The sequence below is a fragment of the Cynocephalus volans genome, chromosome 6 (assembly GCF_027409185.1).
Source record: "Cynocephalus volans isolate mCynVol1 chromosome 6, mCynVol1.pri, whole genome shotgun sequence".
NCBI lineage: Eukaryota > Metazoa > Chordata > Mammalia > Dermoptera > Cynocephalidae > Cynocephalus > Cynocephalus volans.
The window spans coordinates 144,142,616-144,167,747 of NC_084465.1; the positions used below are offsets into that span (position 1 = coordinate 144,142,616).

General features: G+C 34.0%; 1 protein-coding gene across 1 annotated transcript in view; it reads left to right on the plus strand.

The window, feature by feature from the left end:
- The window catches only part of GPR158 (G protein-coupled receptor 158), a 408,270-nt gene that overhangs the window by 355,051 nt on the left and 28,087 nt on the right, over positions 1-25,132 (plus strand). Inside the window, exon 6 of the mRNA XM_063101441.1 lies at positions 2,318-2,427. Within this exon, the coding sequence (XP_062957511.1) occupies positions 2,318-2,427 (110 nt within the window). The remainder of the gene's footprint in view (positions 1-2,317; positions 2,428-25,132) is intronic.

The following is a 25,132-nucleotide window of genomic DNA, read 5'->3' on the forward strand; positions in this document are numbered from 1 at the left end:
GTAATATCAGCTAATACTTATTGAATATTCACTGTACCAGGCACTGTGTTCGACTGCTTACCATGCACTGTCACATTTAACCTTCACAATGGTCCCAGGAGGAAGTGTTATCATTGTTGTGTTCATTTTAAAAATGGGACAACTGAGGCATAGCAAGGCATTGTTAAGTAATTTGTCAAAGCCACCCAACTAGCAAAGAATAGAGCCAGAACTGGAACCCAGGGAGATTAGATGCAGAACCTGTACTCTTCACCACCGTCTGCACTGCCTCTGGTACATCCGAACTAGGAGTTCAGTTCACTATCTGCTGAAGTGTTTCTAATACTACATTTTATTAAGTTCACTAGAATTTCACTTTTTATTACTTTCTAAACTTATACTCATCCATGTATGCTGAAAAAAAATTGACTTTATTCTTTCATTTATTTCTGACCGACTCAATCTTTCACTTACAGGAACAAGTCCAAAAATTTCTCATGGGTGAAATGAAAGTTTGAAGGTATATCAGTAGTTGCCAAACAGTGCAAGAGTAGGTTTTTTTTTTTAATTAAAAAATGATGTGGACTTCTGTGTTACAGTTGTTCCCCTTTGCTCCTCACTACCTCAACAGAGCTTAGTGTAGAATGGAAAGATTTACAGTCCCCAAATCTGCTGTTCTAGAATAATTTCTAAGGCCATTTCTAGTGGAAATATTTGAGATTTTATACATTCTAGACTTTAGATCCCTGTCTCTCTAGTCTCTAATCTGACATTTCTTTCTGCCTTGGGAAGAAACACACACACTACCCGGATCCCTTAATCTTCTATCAAGGTTTCTCTATTTGTTTTTTTCCCCAAAGTTTTCCTTTTTTTTCCTTCAGCTTAAATTTCTTAGTAAGCAAGAAAGCTTGCTGTGCAGAGTTCGTAATTACTATTGGACTCGTGTGCAAAGAAAATATGTCTAATGAGCTAAAATTTAGAGTACAAATTTGTAGAATTTTAACTTGCTTTAATAGTACATAAAAGAGGTTTTAAAACATTTTTTTTTTTTTGCTGAATTCAAATATTTAAATCCTGAAGGCAAATCTTTGTCTGTATCTTCACTATAGACCCAGTGAATTGGAAAATTAAAGACAAGTACCAAGTTTAGGTAAAAGAATAAAGTTGAAATTTTTTTACTTGACTTTGAGTGCACAAAGCCACATCATCTCATCTATGCCTATTGTTTCCTTTAATTTCTCCTTGACACTTTGTCCATTGTTTTCTCTACTCCTTGAGAATCTAATCCTAATATAACATCTTTATATAGTAGAAATATTTGAGAAGTAACGGGAGAGAGTTATAGGTAATGCCATTCTTGGTACTGCTAGGGAAAGGGGCTCCATTTGTAAATTATCAGCAAGAAAATGTCAGTACCCACCTTGTGGCCCCCAGCAATACACACATCTGTGGTATGATAAATGAAAGTAACACTCAAGGTTTGGGCAATGGGTGTATTTCTGTTATGGATTTATTTTCAGCAAAATCGGTTGAGGACAACTGCTCCAGCAGAAGATTATGAGTCTCCATTTTTCAACAGCATTAATCCTTTAGCACAATACAAGGTTCCTTAAACAGAGTCAAACCAATTCTTGTTCTATGAGGACTTTTTCAAAACCACATAGTAGCATATGAAAGGTAGAGAATGCCTTGCAAATATCTTTTGACTGTCCCCCTGGAGTTGGCCACTTGTTCCTTCGTGCTTCCACTGAAACTGAGCAAATATTTATCACAGCACCAGTGTTACTTTATACCACTCCTTGTTTACGTGCTTCACTTCTTCTTGTTATTGGCCTTTGTGTCTTCTATCAGCATCACTTAGCACGTGCCTGGCTCATAATAAATGCTTACTTAATATTCATTGAATAAAAAATAAATATGAAGTGGTGGATTGTGGGGTACAGTACAGGGTAATCTTGTGAGGGCTGTTTCAGATGGGGGAAGTTTTGTTAGATGTGTGGAGGTGGGAATAAGCAGGCAATTAAAGCCAGTCTGGCTTGCCCATGTAGGGAAGGAAAAAGAGATAAGTTTAGACGTACTAAAGACTTAGAGACAGTTGATAGAAACTCCTAAAAGTTTGATTTAAAGAATTCAGATTTTATTTGAAAGCAATAGGGAGACTGTCATTCTTTGATCTGGACAATGAGTGATCAAAATAACATTTTAAAGAATTATTCAAATGGGTATGTGCTTATATTAAAATTCATAGGTATAAAAATCAGATTATGAAATATTGACTTTAGTCTGTGGGTCACCAATTGATCCCGAAGGTCTCTGTTTTTCTATTCTCATCCTACAGGTTGTTATTTTGTATTTTGAGCCAAGCACATTTCGCTGTATTCTCCTGAGATGGGTCCGTCTCCTCGGTTTTGCTACTGTTTACGGAACTGTCACTCTCAAGCTTCACAGGTATGTAAAATTTTGTCTTCATTCCCATGAAGGATCAAGGTGGTTGGCCTAGAACATAACTGTAAGCTAGATTGGCCACTTAAATGGTTTATTTTCAGTAATTTAGATAGCAAGATGATATATTTTTTAATTTCAAGACAATGTCTTCTGGCTTCTCTGGGGAAATCTTTAATACAATTGAACTCTTTGAACAAGATGCTTTAGTAAAATGTGTCATTGGTTATGGAAAGGGTTAATTCTGGGGGGGGGGAAAGGTTTACAATGTGAAATAGTATTTACCATCCAAGAATAGAATGGAATACAAAGACAGTACAGCTGAAATAATGCTACATGTCCAGAGCTACCATAGAATTCTGTATAGTAGAATTCAGCAATATGCTTTTTCAACAAAAACTACTGTCCCCCATTTCCATGTTTTAGGCCCCAGAGTAATCCTGTGATGTTCTATGGGTGAAGTTCAAAAAAATAGGGTTCTTGGCTTTCCTCCTTAACCAGTGTGGTCCAGCGATTATCGATCTTGGAAAATGGAGAATACTGTAAATTCCCTTATACTTAGTTTCATAACCACCTAAATATTAGGAAGAAAGAGGCAATTAAATAAATTAGCTGTCCACAAAGGCTAGGGATGGCTGGAAATTATCCCTTGCCTTGTCTTTCCAAGTTTAAAGAAAGTCTCAATATAGTGGTGCCAAAGAGCATAGGAGAGAAAAAATAAATTTCTCCCACAAGATAAAACCATAGTCCTACAGAGAAAACTCTTTGCACTGATCAGCTTTTAAGCTGTTTTGATAACCATCATAAGTCATTCATATTTTCTTGCTAATTTGTCCATAAGTGTTTCTCAATAGAAGTCTTCTCATATGGCTCATGCAACAGTTTATCTTAGGTGCCATGAAATGAATTACATTTGTCTTTAAATATCCCCCCTTTCAATCATTTTTAAAATGTGGTAATTACACTACTATCTACCACACAAGACACTCCATTTCTTTTCCTGTTTTTTTTTTTGGTTTGTTTGTTTGTTTGTTTTGGTACTAAATTCCTAGGAATTCTGTAGATTATCTTTTTGGAACAAACATGAATATTCTTGACGCTCTGGATTCCTGTCTTCTATATGTGGTATAGCACAAAGAATATAGGAGGAGGTCCAAATATTTCAGAAGGTCCATTTTAAATCTCATTTGAAAGAAATCATAAGCCTCTATTTCCTAAAAGGAAAGGATTAGACGAATCTCTAATGTTCTTCCTGGCTGTCACTTTATTCTATCCTCCTCACACCATACTTTGCTCCTGTTTCCCTCTCTTCTTCAAGCACCTTCCAGGTTTCCATTTCTCATATAATAGCTATTTTTCAACTGGGGCTAACCAAAGGAAATGGGAAATCAATGACAGCACATAATGGACAATAAACCTTCTAGGTATTGTGAAAGAGTAGGTGCCCTCTTGAGACTTGAAAATGACCTCTCCCCCTAGTACGCTAGCACTCAGTGTCTATTTGGTCCTCTATTATAATTCATACAGTGCTTTACAGTTTGCTTATTTAATTGTATTTTTCACTTTAATATACCTTCTCCTTGAAGTGAGAGTCTACCACTGAATCCCTAGCACTGAGCACAATGACTGACACATGGGATGTGTTGAATATGTGTTAGTAGATGAGTGAATGAATGGAAATGTCAGATGCAGACCTGGAAGCCGCTTGCCACAGTTCTCTCCACACGCAATACATTCATATTCCCCGACTCACTGTGTGCTACCTTAGCATGTCCCCAAGTGCCTGGAATACATAACAGTGTGGTCTGCAAGAGGATGTGTGATGTGATGTGACACGGTATTAAATAGTACTGAATCATATAATGAACAGATTACTTCCATTCACATTCTCTTTCAAACCTTCTGATTATTTCTAAGAGGAAGATTAGTTTGGAACTAGTAGGTCTTCAACACTTGCCAAACTAATCTTCCTTTGCAACAGAGTGAATCAGGCTTCAGGCTCAGAGCTTTTCACTGCAATGCTATCTCGGTAAGATTCATTATCTTTGTTTCACTGTATTTATTTTTATAGTTACTTTCTATTTATGGAAAGTGTTATTTATCAGTTTTTCATTTAATGTAGCAATATAAAATTTTCTTTAAAACATTTTAAAGCAATAAATAGAAATTGATTTGAAGAAAATATTAGCTGGTGCACAGATACAGCAGAAATCTTGAGAGTGATATGCAAATAATTAGAATTTGGGAAACTAGGTTACTTCATCATCTCTTTTGTTTATTTTAAAGACTGAAATTAAAATTATTTTCTTTGTGTGTCTCTAGAAGTCACTGCAGTGAAGAATCACTCCATTGAAGGCTTTTAAATTGAGTGTAAACTATTTCTAATTTATTGAATGGAATTATTCTATATGAACCATATGGCTTTACTATTATATTCTAGGCTTTTTTCCATGTTACTTAAATTTAACTCATTCCCATATTGTTTGAGTCTATAAACTGAAAAATCAGCATGTCAAAGGAATGCGAACAACCTGAAGGAAGGACTGGCTGAACCAGCTCCGTATTCCCTGTATCAGTGGTGTACCTTGCTATATTCTTTGTTCAACATGTAAAATGAGCAAATGGGTGGGTGGTTATGGAGCTGCAAGGGGTGTTTTTGATTGGTATCTCTTAGACACAAGCAACATGTAGCCCTGAAGAAAGGACTTCTAAGCTTTTGTAGTGACATGATAGGAGAGATGTAAATCCTGACAAATCCAAATTTGAATTGTAATTATGCTATTACCTATGTATACAACCAAGAATAAAATACTTTAACATCTGAGAATTAATTTTCTCGTCTATGAGACAATGTAATACCTCACCTGTAAGTTGTAAGGATTACATGCAATTTGAATGTATGTAAATATATCAATAGGGTTTTTTGGTTGTAAGCCACTTAAAGTGACTATGGCTAAACTTGAGTTTAAAAGAAAAACTTTAGACAAGTTAAATTTAACAGTTTAAGTGAGCAAAGAACAAGCCACCAGAACCAGAACAGGTTTAGATGCCTCCACGGCTGCCGTGAGGTCGGCTAAAACTTATAGACAAAAAACGGTAAAGTGACATACAGAAAACAGAGGTGAGGCACAGAACAGCTGGCTTCCTACAATTGGCTGAGACTTGGCTACTTGTTACAAGAGTACGTTACAGTCTGCTTGCACATCAAGTTAGGTTACAGTTCACTATGTCTGAAGAAATCTTTAGGTTAAACTTAATCTAACAATTCCGCCCTTTTGGTCAACCTCTCAATTTTGATTGGCCAAAATTTTAGGCACTGATATCATTCTGTGTCATCATTGTAAATGGACTTATTTGGTCTCAAATTCCACTTATAAAATGGTGGGTTTTATAAGGTGAGATCAGGGAAACAGAACATTGGGAAAAAAAACTGATTAGCATCAAGTTACTTTTTTATAAGGATGAGAGGACTTCCTTATTATGCTAGAATCTCTTGTTTTCAGGCAAAAAAAACGGGGGGGGGGGGTCTGTTTTAAAGTCTATCTGCTTTCCGAAAGTTTTAGTTTGATTATGTGGCACTTTAAATATATGACTAGATTTTGGTTTGGTCTGATCTGTTGGTTACTAGCGCAGGAGTTCTATTCAAAACAATAACAAATAACCCAATTAAAAAATGGGCAAGGGAGCTAAATAGACATTTTTCAAAGGAAGACATACAAATGGCCAACGGATACATGAAAAAATGCTCAACATCCCTGGGCGTCATGGAAATGCACATTAAAACTACATCGAGATACCACCTCACCCCAGTTAGACTGGCTATAATCAAAAAGACAGTGAATAACAAATGCTGGTGAGGGTGTGAAGAGAAGAGAACACTACTGCACCATTGGTGGGACTGTTAATTAGTACAACCGCTATGGAAAACAGTATGGAGGTTTCTCAGACAACTACAGATAGATCTTCCATACGATCTGGCAATCCCACTTCTCGGTTTATACCCAGAGGAATGGAAATCATCATGTCAAAGGGATACCTGCACTCCCATGTTCATCGCAGCTCTGTTTACAATAGCCAAGACATGGAACCAACCTAAAAGTCCATCGATGGATGATTGGATAAGGAAACTTATCTAATTATGTATAAGGTATATATATACACCATGGAATAGTACTCTGCCATAAAAAAGAATGAAATTCTCCCATTTGCAACAACATGGATGAACTTGGAAAAACTTATGTTGAGTGAAATAAGCAAAGCACAGAGAGATAAATATCATATGTACTCACTCAAAAGTGGGAGCTAAGAGAGAAAGAAGGAAGGAAGGAAAGACCACAGTGGTGTGTTGGACTTGCAGAGGGAGAGAACATTCCTAGGGATACAAAGTGGAGTGGGGAAGTGGGGAAGAGGAGGGAGGTCGGGGATAATTCGGTGGGGAACATGGGGTACAATTGCAATTTGTGGTAATGGGCATGCTGCCAGTATGGATCTGGCCTTCACATCTTGGGGACAAGGGGTGACAATCAGCTTTGTATCTCATGAATATTCATAACCAATAAAAAAAGGGGCCTCCCATAATTTTTGTTTAATATACCTAATCTCCCACTTTTTTCTTTGGTGGTCTCTCCCTGTGTTTGAGTCATACAACCAAAGACTACCATACCAGTTCAAAGGGAAATTATAAAAGAGTCCTTTGATTATTAGTAATGGAATACAGGAGTGACTAAGTTGGGGGTGGGGATGGAGTGGTCTGTCCCTCCAGTAGGAGTATTTTATCACTGGCATTGTTTAGAATTACCAGCAAATCGTAATGATAAACAGCAGACCAACTTTTAGTTGCCTTTATTACAGCCTTAAATTCCCTACATACAACAGACAACCTTGTTGCCTACACCCAGGTCAGACCACTCCTACCGACTCACCTCGCTGGCAGGCCATTCATGCAATGCAATTTATTTGAACTCGAAATTGTTTGTTCCTCTTTGGAGAAATAAAGGAAGGGTGGGGGTGCGAAAAAGGAATGAAGGGAGGGAGGGAGGAAAGAAGAAAGGAAGGAAGATGAAAAACGGTAACGGTTTTATCTAGCTCAGTATAAATCATGAGGATAAAAAGAGCTAAAGTAGGGAAAACAAAGAAGGTTTACTTATAAAAAGGAGTTTCCTTCAGTAACCATAGATATGTTTGACTTGGTACATGAATGATATGGACAGATCTAAAAAGAACATCTAGCACTTCCGTGGATGTGTGGGTTCACAAAATACTTGCTAAGCTAGTTTTTTGCTTTTTCTTTTTTCCTAAGAAATTTGAGAAGGCAATATCTCTAGGCTCAGAAAAGCTGGCAATATTTTCAGGAGGCAAAATGAGGAAATGTTTTAAAATGAAAGGGGGGGGAGAGAGATTTTAACACTTAATGTTAAAAGATTTTTTTTATTTGCTGTAATATGATTTCTGAAAACACATTGACTTTTCCTTTTTCTAAGGCTAATTAAGAAAAAAACAAAAAACCTTGTTTTGTACTATGTTTAAAATGAATATTTAAGCAAGCTATGAAGAACCTTCTTCTGGCTGTGGCCTGGGATTTGTCATTTCATGCATTATTCAGTTCTCCTTGCTCTGGGTACAACCCATGGCAGTTTTCTCTACTGTGCTCATTAGCACCACATATTTGCAGCTCTGGGAAGGATTTTTTTTTTTTTATATGTTTTAGTTTGTTTCTTAGTAAATTTTGCAATGTGACTGGGAGATAGTAATTTTTTTACACGTATTCTTATAAGGATACATAAAATTTAATAAGATAACTTAAACTTTTAAAAGAGCCAAAGTAAAGCAAATATGTGGCTATCTAGAAAAATTAAGAGCTTATAGTATAATGAAGACTGACTCCTTTAGCTTAATTTGTGACTATCATTGGGTGGGAAAGAATTTAAGATGGAGCCTTAGGCTAATGCCTGAAGTGCAGTTATTCAATTTTGTCAATTAAATGTAGATCCATCTGCCTCAACAGATCACTGAACAAGGTGTTGATTATCCTCCATTTATAAAAACCCAAAATAATAACCTTTATTCTTAGCCTATGGACATCCACAAGATTCTTGTAAAAGTCTCCTTGCATTTCCCTCAGCACACAGATAATGGTGTTTAAGGTACCAAGTCATGTTTCAAAGGGTTTTAACATGAAGCATGATAACCAAAAACTCTACTCTGACCAGGTCAGCTAAATTATAGTCCCTTGGGAGATCTGGGATAAGTCACCGCCACCCGTCCTGGAAAACATTGTCATAAGACCATTTTTACTTGGAAGCAGGCTTACTGGCACCATAAAGCCATAAAAAATAACCTAGAATGCTTCTCATAACCCTTATCCTAGATCCCTGCTTGTAAGATGTAACCTAGTAACAATCCCAAATTTATACGTCCTGTACAACCAATAGAAAACCTGATGAAGTAAGTAGGTGGGGCCTTCCATCTCTCTCTCTTCCTTTGACCCTTCCCCCTTCTTGTGATTATAAAATGCAAGCTCTGCTGGTCCTTTTCAGAACCCATTTCTCAGGGTGACCTGATCTATGTGTCTCCCTAGTTGCAATCGTCATATTGGCTCCATAAATCTTTGTTAAATGTATTTATCCTCAGTTTCTTTTTAGGTCAACAAGCAATTTCAAAATGGTTTTAACCAGTTGCCCCACCTCAGCCAAAATAATATAACAAAAAAGCATCCTTTAAACATGTAACTAACTAGGAAATGGAAAAAGCTTGCCATATGGATCCTGGAATGACTTGGATTTTGGGCCTCCTTTCTCCTGAGCCCCACTGTGGTTTCAGGACTTCATTGACCAGCTACTCTGGGATATAGCATACCTTCAAGCAGAGAATTACTCATGGTGACATTTCTTGAGGACCACATTCATTATTCATCAGAAAAAAAGGGATTCATCCTTAAGCTTCTGAGGAAGGTGTGTTTCCCTGTTCATGAGTAAACTATTTGGACAGGAAGCTGACTAAGCAAGTTCCAAAGCCAAAGAAAGTTACTTGTCTATTTTGAGGTTTACCTCATACACTCATGCTTCACATATATGAGGGCACTTCAAAAAGTTCATGGAAAAATAAAATTGAAAGATAATATGAATCTTTTCATGGACTTTTTGAAGTACCTTTGTACTAGTAGAATAGCCTTACAGAAAAAGACATGCTTCAGGTGACTTATTAGAGGATAAAGTATTTTTTTGGCAGCTGGTCATCAGGGATTGAAGAGGATAAAAGATTTAAATTGCTGTTTCAGAACTAACTCTAATGCTGGTATTTTAAGAAATTTGAAAAAATATTAGTTTTGTAGGTGACTTAGTGACTTGACTTTCTCTTTTCCTGTTTTTTAACTCATTAAGTGCCACCTTGGGATTAATCTGAGATTAAGATTTGAACAATCTCCCTAGAGACATTTTTACCATTTTAAATCATACTTAATGAAACTGGAAAGATCAAGTCATTTGAGTCTTAACAAATATAAATTTAATAAAATTTAACAAATATATTCAACAAGTATATTTATTTAACAAATATAAAATGTAATTAATTAAGAAAGCACTGATGTGGACTGTACCATACAGACCCATGCTAGTGCACAGAACTACTTGCGTGCTATCTCACTTCTAATGTATTCTCAGAAACTCTGTGTAGTTACGTGCGTTAGCTTTGCAGGCCCTACATTCTTGTCATTCTCATCATTCATATTCTTAGAAGCATTTAAAGAAGAGAAACCCTTGAATACCCAAGAAATGAGCCAGTGGTGCCTCCCACTTCTCTGTCCTACATTCATCTTGCCTTTCTTGACATGCTCGTAGTCTGTCTGGAGCTACCTGAGTCTGAGTCCCTTGGGACTTTGCACATAGCTGGTCATCATGAAACCATGAAAACAAAACCCCCTAAGCTCCAAAGAATCACACTTTAATTGTAAAATCTCTAACTAGCTAGAAAATAATTTCCTCTGCTCATTCCTCCAGTGACTTCTTATCCACTGTCCTGTCCAGCATGCTGAAGGACCCCAGTTGAATGTCCTACTGCTATTAATTGTGTTGGTATACACGTGTCACTTTAGGAACTAATGAAGGGTTTCTGCCTTAGAAAGCTCCATTTATAAGTTAATATGTTGAGTTTAGTCTACTCTTATGAAGTAATAGTTTTGGGAAATATATTTACAAAAGATGTATTTTATTAACTAGAGATCTGTATTCATATAGAATCTTTAACATCAATGAGTAGCTTTTGAATAAAAATTAAAAGCAAAATTCATTTTAATGATTATTCCTTTCAGAACATACTATTAGATATAAATAAGATAGGAATGCAGCTCACTCAGAAAACCAAGGGGACTCGAAGCTTTATTTTGTTTGACTTCAGATGTCCTACTTGCTTTGTTTTACAACACACAACTTGGAAACACACTTTATTTTGTAACATTGACACTCAAACCTTTTCAGTATTGAACTTCTCCTTTTAAAATACTTATATGCATGCTCTAATTTATAATTACATCATCAATATTTGATGTGTTTGTTTCTGAAGAGGCTTGCATTAGGCTATATAGTTTAGGAGCTAGGTGCCATATTTGAAACATGAGATATTTTTGTTGCCTAAGTTGTATGGGTTTCAAGTTGATATATGTGTGTGAACACTTGTGTGTGTTCTAATCAACTTTAAAATTACAAATAAAGATTCTGGTGATTTAGAATTAATAACTTCTCAGACTATAGATGATAAATACTTCATTATGTTTTTTGTCAGCAACTCTATATCCAAATCTTGTATGCCCTCAAGTGGGAATATTTCTTCCTTATGTGAAGTAGATAAGAGAATAAGTGGGAAATGCAATTAATTCATTCATGCAGCAAAAGGAAGGAGAGCCAAGCTCCTTTAAATTCCAAGGCGAAACAGTCTGCTTCTCAAAGCTGTTTGCTGCCATCACGTGCCTGCTATTGTCAGCTGCCTGCTGTTGTCTGGGCTCAGAGTCAGGGTCTTGTCTTGCTTTTGGATGGATACACCTATGATCCTTCTAATGTGCCATCAGCTCGCCTGGCCCCTGCAACTTACCCACCATTTGCCTCTGTCTAGTCCAAAACAACTGAGTTGTGTTTTAATTTTCATTCAGTTCAGAATGATTTCTAACTTGATATATTCTTTGTCCCACAAGTTGTTTAGGAGTGTGTTACTTTCCTTGGGGGATTTTACATAGACCTTTCTGTTACTGACTTCTAATTTAATTTTATTGTGGTTTGTATACATACTTTGTATGTCTTGAATCCTTTTAAATTTATTGAGACTTGTTTTGCCCAGAATATGTTCTATCTTGTAAATGTTCCATGCTCACTTGAGAATAATATGTTTTCTTCTGTTTGGGGGATATTTAATAATGTTATTCAAATCTTTTATACTCTTTCTAATTTTCTCTCTATTCATTCCATCAATAATTGAGAGAGAGGATGGAAATTTCCTTTTTGCCTATTTCTCCTCACAGTTCTCTGTGGTTTTTGCTTCATGTATTTTGAAGTTCTGTTCTTAGATGTGTAAAATTTAGAGTTGCTATGTACTCTTTTTGGATTGGCCCTTTTATCATTATGAAATGGCCCTCATTAGCCCTTGTAATATTCTTTGCTCTGAAATCTACTTTGTGTGATGTTAAAATATAGCCAATCCAATTTTTTTCTTTTTGATTCGTGTTAGCGTGGTATATTTTATTACTATAATTTTACTCTTAACCTATTTTTGTCTTTATATTTAAAGTGCATTTCTTATAGAAAACATATAGTTGGTCCTTGCTTTTTTATCTCATCTGACAATCTCTGCCTTTTAATTGGGGTACTTAAACGATTTACCTATAAACATGGTGATTGATAAGTTTGTGGTATTAGATAGTATTACTTGTGTTAATTTTAATGTACTGTTGACTCATCTGGCCTCTGGTTACTCTGATGTCCCTCATCCAGCATTTATATGTGTCTAGTCCAAGAGAGTTGTCCAAACAAGGAATTTAATAGTAGAAATACAACTATTCTAGATATTCCTAGAAAGACACAAACTACCAAAAGTGATTCAAGAGGAAATAGAAAATCTGAAAATCTGAAGAGACATAAACAAGTAAAGACTTTTAATTAGAAATCAAAAAGCTTCCCACAGAAACAAAACAAAACAAAATAAAAATCTCCCATGATTAGCTGGCTTCACTGGGAATTATACCAATGATTTAACTCTAATTCTTCACAAATTATTCTGAAAAATAAAAGATGAAGCAACACTTCCCAACTCATTCTAAGAGGCCAGTATTACCCTGATAAACAAAACCAAAACCAGGCATATATATCACAAGAAAACAAAGCTACAAACCAAAATCCCTTATGAATTTAGACACAAAAATCTCAACAAAATACTAGCAAACAGAATCTAGCAACATATAAAAAGGATTACACATCATGACTAAATGCGATTTAGCCCAGGAATGCAAGAGTGACTCAACATACAAAAATCAATCCATGTAATTACAATAATATAACAAAGGACAAAAAGTACATGATCATCTCAACAGATTTGGGAAAAGTATTTGGCAAAAATCCAACACACTCATGGTAAAAACACTCAGTGAACTAAGAATGTAAGGGAACTTCATCAACCTAATAAAAGCCATCTATAAGATATACATACCTGACATCATATGTAATGATAGAAGACTGAAGTCTTTCACCCTAAGATCAGGAACAAGACAAGGATGTTGGCTCTTACCCCTTCTATTCAACATTGTTCTGTAAGTTTTAGCCTAAGCAATTAGGCCATGAAAGAAATAACAGATATACAGATGGAAGGAAGAAGTAAAACTATCTCAGCAGATGACACGATCTGTAGAGAAAAACCTAAGGAATCCACTGGAAAACTATTAGAACTGATAACTAAGTGTAGTAATGTTACAGGAGACAAGATCATATACAAAAATCAGTTGTATTTCTATATACTAGCAATAAACAAACTGAAACTGAAATTAAGGGAAAAGATCAGTTTACAATAATATAAAAAATAAACTAAGTAGTAACAAATTTAAGAACATATCTGTAAGACAAATACACTGAAAACTACAAAATAGTGTTGAAAAAGATTAAAGAAGACCTAAGTAAATAGAAAGACATTCCTGCTAATTGTTTGGAAGACTTAGTATTGTTAAGATTGCAATACTCCCCAAATTGATTCAGTACAATCCCTGTCAAAATCCCAGCTGCCTTTTTTGCAGCTATTGACAAGCTGATCTTAAAATTTATATGGAAATGAAATGGGTCCAGAACAGCCAAAACAATCTTTAAAATAGGAACAAAGTTGAGACTCACACTATAAAATTTACTGCAAAGCTACAGCAATCAGGAGAATGTGGTACTGGCATAAGAAGAAATGTATAGATCAATGGAATAGGATTGAGAGTCAAGCGCAAATCCATACACTTAAGAGCAATTGATTTTTGATAAGGGTGCCAAGACAATTCAATGAGAAAAGAATAACCTTTTCAGTGATGATGCTGAGACAATTGAATATACACATACAGGGGCAGCTGGATATTTCCATGTGAAAGAATAAAGTTGGACCTCTACCTTACACCATATATGAAAATTAATTCCAGATAGATCAAAGACCTAAATGTAAGAGCTAAAACTATACGACTCTTAGAAGGAAGGAAAAATAGACATAAATTTTCATAACTTTGGGGAGACACCAAAAGCACAAGCAACAAAGGGGAAAAAAGATAAATTGGACTTCATCAAAATAGAAAATTTTTGTGCATCAAAGGACACTATCAAGAAAATGAAATGGGAGAAATACTTGCAAATCATGTATCTGATAAGGGTCTGGTATCTAGAATATACAAAGAATAATAACTCAACAACTAAAGGACAAACAACCCAATTTTTAAAATGGGAATTGAATAGACAGTTTTCCAAAGAAACTAAGCAAATGGCCTATATATGAGAAGATGCTTAACTTTGTATTAGTCATTAACAATATGAAAATCAAATCACAATGAAATGCCACCACAAACCCACAGGGATAACTGTGGTGAAAAAGACAAACAATAACAGTGTTGGTGAAGATGTGGAGATACCAGAAACCTCACACATTGCTGGTGGGATTGTAAATGGTGCAGCCATTTTCTGAAATGGTTTGGCAGTTTCTCAAAATGTTAAAAATAGAGTCACCATATCACCCAACAGTCCACTCCTATGTATATATTCCCATGAGAATTGACATGTCCACACGAAAAACTTGTACAAAATTTTGTGGCAATATTGCTCATGAAAGTCAAATCATGGAAACAACCCAAATGTCCATCAACTGATGAATGGATAAGCAAAATGTGGTACAACAATAGAATGGAATATTATTCAGCCATAAAAAATGAATGAAGTAACGATTCATGCTACAAGGCGGATAATCCTTTAAAACATTATGCTGAGTAAAAGAAGCCCAACATAAAATGCTACATATCTTATGATTCCGTTTATATGAAATGTCCATAATAGCCAGATTCATAGAGACAAAAAGTAGATTCATGCTTACAAGGGACTGGGAGGAAAGAGGAATGAGTAGTGACCGCTAATAAAGCTTCTTTTGGGGGCACTGAAAATGTCCTGAAATTAGATAGTGGTTGGTTATGATTGCACAACTTCGTGAGTATATTAAAACCACTGAATTTTACACTATGAAAAGATGAATTCTATGGTATGTGCATTATATCTCAGAAAAAGAATTATTCAAATAATCATGAAAGTTCAGTTAAGCAAATGTAAGCAAGATGTGTAGGTTTGTATGATAATCAATGGCTTTTCGTTTGCCTTTAAGCTGGAGAAGATAATAAAGAAATCTACTCACCATCTTAAGTGTAAACCTGAAATACTAAGGAATAATCCCTAAGAGGTGATATGTGTGAGCAAGATGAAAGCGCTATAGAACTTTTAGAGAAATTTGGGGAAAAAATCTAAATAGATGGAGAGACATTCTGTGCTGTGTTACCAAATGGGAAGATTTGAGGTGGGAAGGCTCAACTTGCAAGAATACGTGGTCCTGAGGCAGGGACCATCTGTATCCTCAGCTCCTGGCATAGCAGGGTGCCTTGAGAAAGTGAAAATGCTGAGTGAATATTTGTTGGATGGATAAGCCAAATGAGAAAACATAAAAAAAAATTATTCTAATGTTCATTTTTAAGAGTAAAGAAGCACCAGGAACATTTGCAGGAAAACAAGAACAGGAAGAGAATATTGTAGATATTCCAATGTATTATCAAAACATGATATTAAAAAGATTGAAATGATAGAGCACGAGGACAAGGTAAAGAGCCCCAAACAAACCTTTATTCCAGAAGATCTATTTATATGGTAAAGAAAGCTTCCCCAAATAATGGGGTGAGGGATAGCAATGGCAACTCAACAAATAAGGACTGGGAAATCAGCTATATATCTAGAAAAAAATGGTCTCAGAGCCTCATCTCAATCTACAAGAATTTCAATACATTATAAATCTAAATGCAAAACAAACAAACAAACAAAAGAGTAAAGCAATGAAACCACAAGTGTGAGCCACATATATAATTTAAAATTTTCAGTAACCCTATTAAAATAAAAAGTAGCAGGTGAAATTAAATTTATTGATATATCTTATTTAACTCACACTATTCAGAATATTGTCATTCCAACATGTAATAAATATACTAAATTATTAATAAAGTGTTTTCTTGGTTTGGATAAGTCTTCAAAATCTTGTGTGCATTTAGCACTTTCAACACATCTCAATTCAGACAGGTACTCAATGGTCACATGCATCTAATAGCTACCATAAGAGAAAACGCAGTTATAGAGTTAACAGGAAAAGAAACTGTTAAAGCTGTGAACAGTCAAATTAAAGGAAAAGAAAGACAATTGGCCAAAAAGCACATTAAAAAAAAAAGTTCACTGAAACTAGTAATTAAAGCAAAAACACTGTGATACAATTTTTTTATTAATTATAATAGGAAACTGTTCTTTTTTTTTTTTTTTTGTCTTTTTCGTGACCAGCACTCAGCCAGTGAGTGCACCAGCCATTCCCACATAGGATCTGAACCCACAGCGGGAGCGTCGCTGCGCTCCCAGCACCGCACTTTCCCGAGTGCGCCACGGGCTCGGCCTGGAAGTTGTTTTTTAAAAAATTATAGTTGTTGTTAATAGTAAGTATCCAGTGGGCTAAGATACTCTCACACTATGCTGGAGAGACCGTAAATTGATATAATTTGTGTGAAATATTTAGAAATGTGTATGAAGAACTTTGAAAAAACTGAGTTATTTTACTTTTTGCAATCTAAAGAAAAAATTAAGCGTGTGCACAAAGATTTATCTGCAAGAATATTAGGGTGTGGCTTATAATAAAGAAATGATTTGATTAAATGGTTGTGTGCAATCAAAACTTATGCTGCTTACAGATATAGAATGTTATATGAGAATATTCAGAATACCATATTATATGAAAAAAGCATAGTATAATTATATATTATAATCCTAATGTTATAAAATATAATCTTAATGTTATAAAATATAAATTATAATTCTAATATAAAATATAGAAGTACTAGAGAGTAAAATTTACTCCATGAATATTCATAACCAATAAAAACAATGAGAAAAAAGATATTAATGTACAACTATTCTTTAGAATTTAGTATTTTTTCTTGTTTTTATAAATGCTCACACATGTTAAGTAGTAAGCTTGTATTTGCAAAGAATATTGTCATCTTCTTGTGATCCCCTGTGGTCTGGTACCATTCTAAAGAAACTGAAAAGTAGAACATTAACTCTTATAAAATTAGACTGAAACTGTCCTTCAACAGAGAAATGATTTTTGTAGTAGTCATTTCTACATTCTAATCTGGACAATCTTGATTAAAAAGAAAACAGATTCCAAACACTTTTCCTTATGATATTCCTGAGAAATATTTATGTGTAATTAACCTATTTTGGAGGGAAAGGCTTTTTTCATACCACAAAATGTTTATATATAACTACAGCTATTTTAGATGGTTTTCATTCCTTTCATTATATTTGTTTACAGTTTTTTTTTTTTACTTTGACCTTGTGTTATAGTTTTAATGGAGGAATCAATTTGAAATCTTCAGTGAGAAGTAAGAATGCTTCAAGATTTAAATATTGATATTAAAATAGCATCTTTTTAGATATTTTCTATCTAAAAAACCTTGCAATTAATGATGTTTCCCTTTGAGATTGTAATAAAATTGCTCATTTAAATAATGATGCTATTAGGCAACTATCTGTAATAAATTTGTTTTTATAGTTTATCTGAAATCACATTTTTGAATACCAAAATGTTGTATTAAATAGCAAAAAACTAAATTTTAAAAATTTTAAAAGCTAATTCTGGAATTAAAGTTTAATTTAAAATTATTTCTGCTGATTAATTGGTGCTAAATAACTGAAATGTAAGGACAGAACCTATTCTAATAGGTACTTGACAGAAAATGGCCTTAGAATTCACATTTACTCTGGATATAAGGAATGGAAAAAGCATGGAATTGCTAAATTTTTAATAATCTGATTTCTTCTTGATCTGCAGGATGATTGACTGTCTGCTTATTGCTTTAAATATATTTATAGTAAATTGTGGGTGGGAGAGCAGTGGAGAGAGGCAGTAGTATCTATATGTGAATTTGATTCTCTTGTTTAGCTTTTATGCCAAATTTTTCAAAACTAAACATCTTTGGAGTACAAGCACCCAATTGCTATCAAATGTCCTTTATTTGCACTATTGTTACAACTGAAACAGATTCAGAAGAGTGGCTTAGAAAATAAATGTTTATGCTGAGTTAAAATAAAGAAGGTCTGATTTGAGATCAGTTAGAGAATCAACCATGGTATATTATTAAATGTCCTCCATCTTTTCTTACAGATCTGAGATTGTACAGTGAACTCTTGTGAATGTGGAAGGATATACATAAATTTAAAATAGTCACGCTGCAGATAAACTAGTACAGAGCCCAGGTTTTAAGGCTGGTGAACCTCACATATGCAGCCATGGGAGGGGAGGGACAAACAGATGGCTGAGGATACCCTGGGGCTACAAGAGACAGGGGCTGCAATGCTCAGGAAGGTGCAGAAGAATTTTCTCCTTTTCTGCAAGAATAAGAACCATAGCTTGTTGGGATTTTTTTTTATTGAGGTAAAATTCACATAACATAAAATTCACCATTTATTGTATTCTCTTATAATCTTTTTTATTTATGTAGGGTCGATAGTAATGTCTCCACTTTCATTACTGATTCTAGTAATACGAGTTTTCTTTTTAATTTCTTGATCAGTCTAACTAAAGGTTTATCGATTTAGTTGATCTTTTGAAAGAACCTACTTTGGTTTTGTTGACTGTCTCTACTGTTTTTCTAGTCTCCATTTCATTTATTTCCAGTCTAATATTTATTATTTCCTTCTTTTAGCTTCCTTTGGGTTTAGTTTGTTCTTCATTTTTTAGTTCCTTACAGTAGAAGATTAGGTTATTGATTTTATATACCTCTTTTTTTTGCATAGGCATTTGCAGTTATAATTTCCCCCAATTATTGCATTTGCTACAATACATAAGCTTCGATATGTTGTCCTTTTGTTTTCATTCATCTCAAATTGTTTTATTTCCATTGTGATTTTTTCTTAACCCATTGATTGTTTGAGTGTTTTATTTAATTTTCACATATTCATGAACATTTCAGTGTTCCTTCGGTTGTTGATTTCCAATTCAATCCATGTGGTCAGAGGAGATATTTTGGTATGGTTTTAGTGTTTTAAAATGTGTTCAGACTTGTTTTGTGGCCTATTATATGGTCTATCTTGGGGAATGTTTCATGTGCACTTCAGAAGAAAGTGTATTCTGCTGTTGTTGAGTGGGGTATTCTAAATCTGTAAGGTCTAGTTTGTTTATAATGTTGTTAACGTCTTCTGTTTTCTTATTGATTCTCTCTCCAGGTGCTCAAACCATTATTTAGAGCAGATAATAACTTCAATTATTATTCAGTTATTATCTCTCTCTTTAATAATGTTAGTATTTGCTTCATATATTATGAGATTCTGATATTTGGTGCATATGTGTTTATAATTGTTCATCTTGAAAATGACCATTTTATAAGTACATAATGTTATTGTTTGTCTCTTTTAACAAATTTTGTCTTAAAGTATATTTTGTCTGATATTAATATAGTTATCCTAGCTCTATTTTAGTTACTATTTGCATGGAATCTCTTTTGCCATCCTTTCACTTTCAACCTATTTGTTTCTTTGAATCTAAAATGAGTCTACTGTAGACAACATATAGCGGGATCATTTTAAAATATCAATTCTGCCGTTTTTACTTTTTTATTGAAGAGTTTAATCAATTTACATTTAATATAATTTCTCATAAGGAAAAAATTCTTCCAGTTTGCAATTTGTTTTCATGTATCTTATATCATTTTTGTTTTTAATTTCCTCCATTACTGCCTGCTTTTGTGGTAAATCAATATTTTCCAGTGTACCATTTTTATTCACTTCTCATTTCTTTCATTATGTTTTAGTTATATTCTTAGTGATTGCCCTAATCACTAAGGTGTCCCTTATTCAAAATGCTTAAGAGAGAATTATATTAAGTGGAACAAGTCAGGCACAGAAAGAGAAATACCACATGTTCTCACTTATTGGTGGGAGATAAAAATAAATAAATAAATTCACACACACACAAAAGAAAAAAAACTGGGGGGGAGAAGAAGACATAACAATTACAATTCCTTGAAGTTGACATGACAAGAATACAGACAGGACATTGTTGGGTAGGAGGGGGAAGAGGGAGGAGGGAGGGAGGTTTCAGTAATGGGCCACAATGATCAACCACATTGTATATCGACAAAATAAAATTTAAAAAACAACAACAACAAAATGCTTAAGACCAAAAGTGTTTCAGATTTCAGATCTTTGAATATTTGCAGAATGCTTATCAGTTGAGCATCTCTAATCTGAAGATTCAAAATCTGAAATAGCTTGATGGGCTTTTCCATTGAGCATCACATTGGTGCTCAAAAAGTTTTAGATTTTGGAGCATTTTGGATTTTGGATTTTCAGATTAGGGATGCTCAACCTGTAATATCCTAAATTTATAACAATTTAGTTCAAATTTATAGCAACTTCATTTCAATAATATACAAAAACTTTGCTCCTCTGTAGCTCTGTCCTCCCCTTCTTCATTGTTATTGTTACAAATTATGTCTTCAAGCATTGTGTGCTCATTAACATAGATTTATAATTACTGTTTTATGCAATTATCTTTTAAATTGTATAGACCGGGAGTTACAAACCCAAAATACATTAATATTGACTCTTACATTTATTGATGTAGTTACCTTTCCCAGTGTTCTTCATTTCTTCATGTATGTTTGGGTTACTGTCTAGTGTCCTTTCATTTGAGACTGAAGAACATAATTTAACATTTCTTGTAGGGCAGGTCTACTAGTGATAAATTCTTTCAATTTTTTTCTTTATCTGAGTATGTCTTAATTTTTCCTTTATTTTGGAAAGAGAGAGTTTTGCTGTATATAGGATTTTTGGTTGGCAGGAGTTTTTTTTTTTTTCTTTCAGCATTTTGAATATGTCATTTCATTGTCCCTTGACCTCCATGATCTCTGATGATAAATTAGTTCTTAATCTTACAGAGGATCCTTTGTACATGAAGAGTTGCTTTTTTATTGATGCTTTCAAGATTTTCTCTCTGTTTTTAACTTTTAACAGTTTGATAATAACATTCCTTAGTGTGAGTCTCTTTAAGTTTATCTTACTTGGAGTTCCTTGAGCTGCTTGGATGTGTAGATTTATGTCTGTCATCCAATTTGAGACTTTTCAGCCATTATTTCTTCAAATATCCTTTCTAATTTTTTGCTTTATTTTATCTTTCCGAGATTCTTATTATGCATATGTTGGCATGCTTAATAGTATACCACAGGTCTGTTAGGCTCCAATCATTTTATTTCTTTTTAAATATTTTTTCTGTTCCTCAGACTGAATAATCTCAGTTGACCTTCTCTTCAAGTTCACTGATTTTTTTTCTTCTTCTTGGTCAAACCTTTCTACTATTGAACAACTTTAGTGAATTTTTTACTTTAGTAATTGTACTTTTAAACTCCAGAATTTCTATTTGATCTCTTTTTATAATTTTTATCCATTTATTGATATCCTATATTTGGTGAGACATCATTATCTTGGTTTACTTTAATTCTTTGCCCATGGTTTCTTTTAGCTCTTTGAGTGTATTTAAGACAATTCGTTTAAAATCTTTGTCTCAAAAGGGCTATGCCTGAATGTCCTCAGGTAGTTTCTATTAGTTTCTTTTTTCATGTGTATGGACCATATAGTCTTGTTTCTTTGCATAAAGAAAATAATAAAGTAAAGTAGGATTGACTAAAGAAAAATAGGATTTGAAAGATTTTTAAGAGGTAGAAATTAAATTCTTGATGATTCATTTGATTACTGGAATATAGGTAAAGGAGAAAAATCAAAGTTTATTCCTAGATTCCTTCTTTGTGGAGTTAGATGGTACTGTTCACTGAAATAGGTAACACAAGAGCAAAATGGGTAGAGGGAGAAGTGGGTAGAGGGGTGATTTTATTTTGGGACCTGTTGATGTTCAGTAGGCCCTTGAGTATACAGTTCTTGAGCTCAGGAGGGTGATCTGAATTGAAGATATACATGTGGAATTTGCTGGCATGTAGATGATAACTGAAACAAGAGAGCAGATGGAATTACTTGGGTATGATATGTAGCATGGGAATAGATGATGGCCACATTTAGGAGATCCTTAAGAATTCCCATTTAAGGGGCAGACTGAGGAAGAGGAATCTGCAACAGGAAAAGGATCTGACAGAGAAATAGGGAAAAAAAATCAAGAGAAAGTGACATAAGAAAAGCTAAGTGCTTCAGCCATAACAAAAGCTAGAGAGAGGTCAAATAAAATAAGGCAGCATAAACAATATAAATTAGATATTGGAAGAAGGTAACTGATAACCTAAGTACAAGTCCTTACAGTGGAATTGCATGAGCTCAAACCAGAGATGTGTAGGAAGTGAGAAAGTAGAGACAGATGCATGTAGTGAAAGATAATTTCTGGGTTGCCCTTTTTCTTCGTCATTTTAGCATGATTTCCATGAATTCATCTATGATTAATAATGAGAAATATATATTTAAGTGTGCCTTTTCATATTATATTAAATTCTGGAAATTTGTTACAGTCTTCTCATACATGTTGCTTCTTTCCTTCCGATATAGTGAAAGCTTCTGAACAGATGGTTGCCTGAAGATTTAGCTATAAAAATTAGTGGAAAAGTCATCTATATCAGAATTCTAATTATTGTATTTTTTTCTACAGCTGTAATTTATATAAACACAAATGTCTAGGTATTCTTTTTTAGAATTTGGTTTCTAGGAGTGAACTCATATAAGATAACAAGAGCCCATTTTTTAAAGATATAACAGAATTTCCTCATTTTGTTTGAAGGCAATTCTAGAAAAATGCATATTATTCCATTTTACAAAAACCAATATTCCGAAATGCTTTAGATTGAAGAGCAGAATTGTATTATTATGTTTCCTATTGTCTGAAAGCCAGTAAAAGCAATAGGGGTAGACTCATGAGGGGGTTTGCTTTGGTTTTTCCTCTCTGGAAATGAGATTATGGAATTTATGACAATCTTGAATTCTCAGGCTATACACGCCATACAATAAATATCCAGAGGGTCATCTGGAAAACATGAACATTTCTGATAATTTAGAAGTGGGATTTCTTGATTAAAACACTCATATAGATTTCCTCTGCAAAAGACAAAACTCATCTGATTAAGAAGTGTCTTAAAGGAGACAGTTGTGTCACAAATCTACTATTAGCTCCCTTTGATACTGAGAGTTTCGGTGTGGATTGTGAAAATTTGGGGGGATGAGAAAATAAATGATTTTTTACATTTTCGGCATGGAAAGAAAATATAGATCATAACCATTTTTCTCTGAAGCAGTGTTTCTTAACCTGATTTTAAAAACTCCTCACAGTAAGTTGCAAAATCCGTAGGAGTTATTGGGTATTGAGAATCACACTTCCCTTCCTACCAAGCAGTTCCACCCACTGTCCCCAAAGACAACTTACATGCCTCTGCTTTGTACTTTGTTATGTGATTCCCTTCAACTAGAATATCTCTTTATATCTTATCCACTTTCTTCCATTTCTACCTATTGATATTCATCAAGGTCCAGATCAAATACCACCTATACTGTTATGTAAGAAGTCATATTATCAACATACTACACATAATATATACTGTTTCATATGGTCGCTATTTGCAAACTTATTTCTAGTTAGAATGCAAGCTTCTAGAAGACAAGGATTATGTCTGATGCCTACCATGTTGCCTAGCATGATGCCTAACATATGATCGTCACTATATATATGTTTGTTCATTGTAATTATATTTCAGATATTCAAATTAAGAGTAAAGCTAAAATTTGGAACATTTCTCCCTTTTTCTGCACTAGCCAAAATATAGAAGACCAGAAAAATGGGTCAGGATCTGTCCTTTGAGAGCTTAGTCATTCAAAATTTAGAATTCATCCAGTTACAACCAGAAACAATCATGTGTACATAGTGACTGCAAGTTTCTCCTACAGAAAATAAGATTGAAACTGGCAAAAATATTAACTTTCAAAGATATTTCTCTTATTGCTGTGATGTAGGTTTTTGATTTTTTTGATCTGCTGGTTACAGTGGAAAGTCGTCTTACCCAATATATTTGGGATACTAATTTGTCAATTTATTTATAAAGTTGTTTAAAGTAGGAAAACATTAAAGAAGTATATAGGAACTATAATTTATAACACACAAATAATCATTTAGCAGTCTTTTTGAAATTTGACCTCTTGTTTCACTGTTGGTATTATATTTAGAGTTTATTATTCTCTCTCTGGCAAAAATCTCCATAATGCATTGTCTACTTTATTGTGTTGCAGTAGATACATTGTGTTCACAATGTTGGATTTTTTAATAGGAGTGAGAGTCTAAGGAATATTTTTTTAAGTAATGAGTGTAGAATCTTTCTAGATTTTTATGTTTACTGTCCACTTCTATATATTAAAATTTTCTCACTTTCCCCTAAGCTAATATTTTATCTTAAGAACTTATTTTAGAATCTTTCCAAAGCATTCAAGATAGATTATATAGAAATAAGTGTCCTTTTGTTTCACAATCATATCTAATTATTTAACATTTTTATTCAATATTTAATTGAATTACATAATATGATAACAATGGGCATAATTTGGGGACGTACAACTGATTCATAACAAGTAGCATTAAACTCGTTGGAGCAGAAGTGCTTGAGGCATACTAGAGAGGAGTAGCACGTTAGCTGTCAGTGTTAGTATTAAGCATGACGTGGGCAGCATTCAATACGTTTTACAGAGAATGGAGAGTAACTGTTGATCTGGTGAACTGGTTAAGTGGAGAGTGGTTAAGAGATCTTCTGTTGTAACCTTACTTGATACTAATATCTTTCTGACATTGCTCCACAGAAAAATTGAGGACAAATATTTTATTCGTAATTGAATAACTTTACCTTCTGTCTTAGCTGAAGGACAATGGAGTTAATGAGGGGGGGATAAATAAGAAT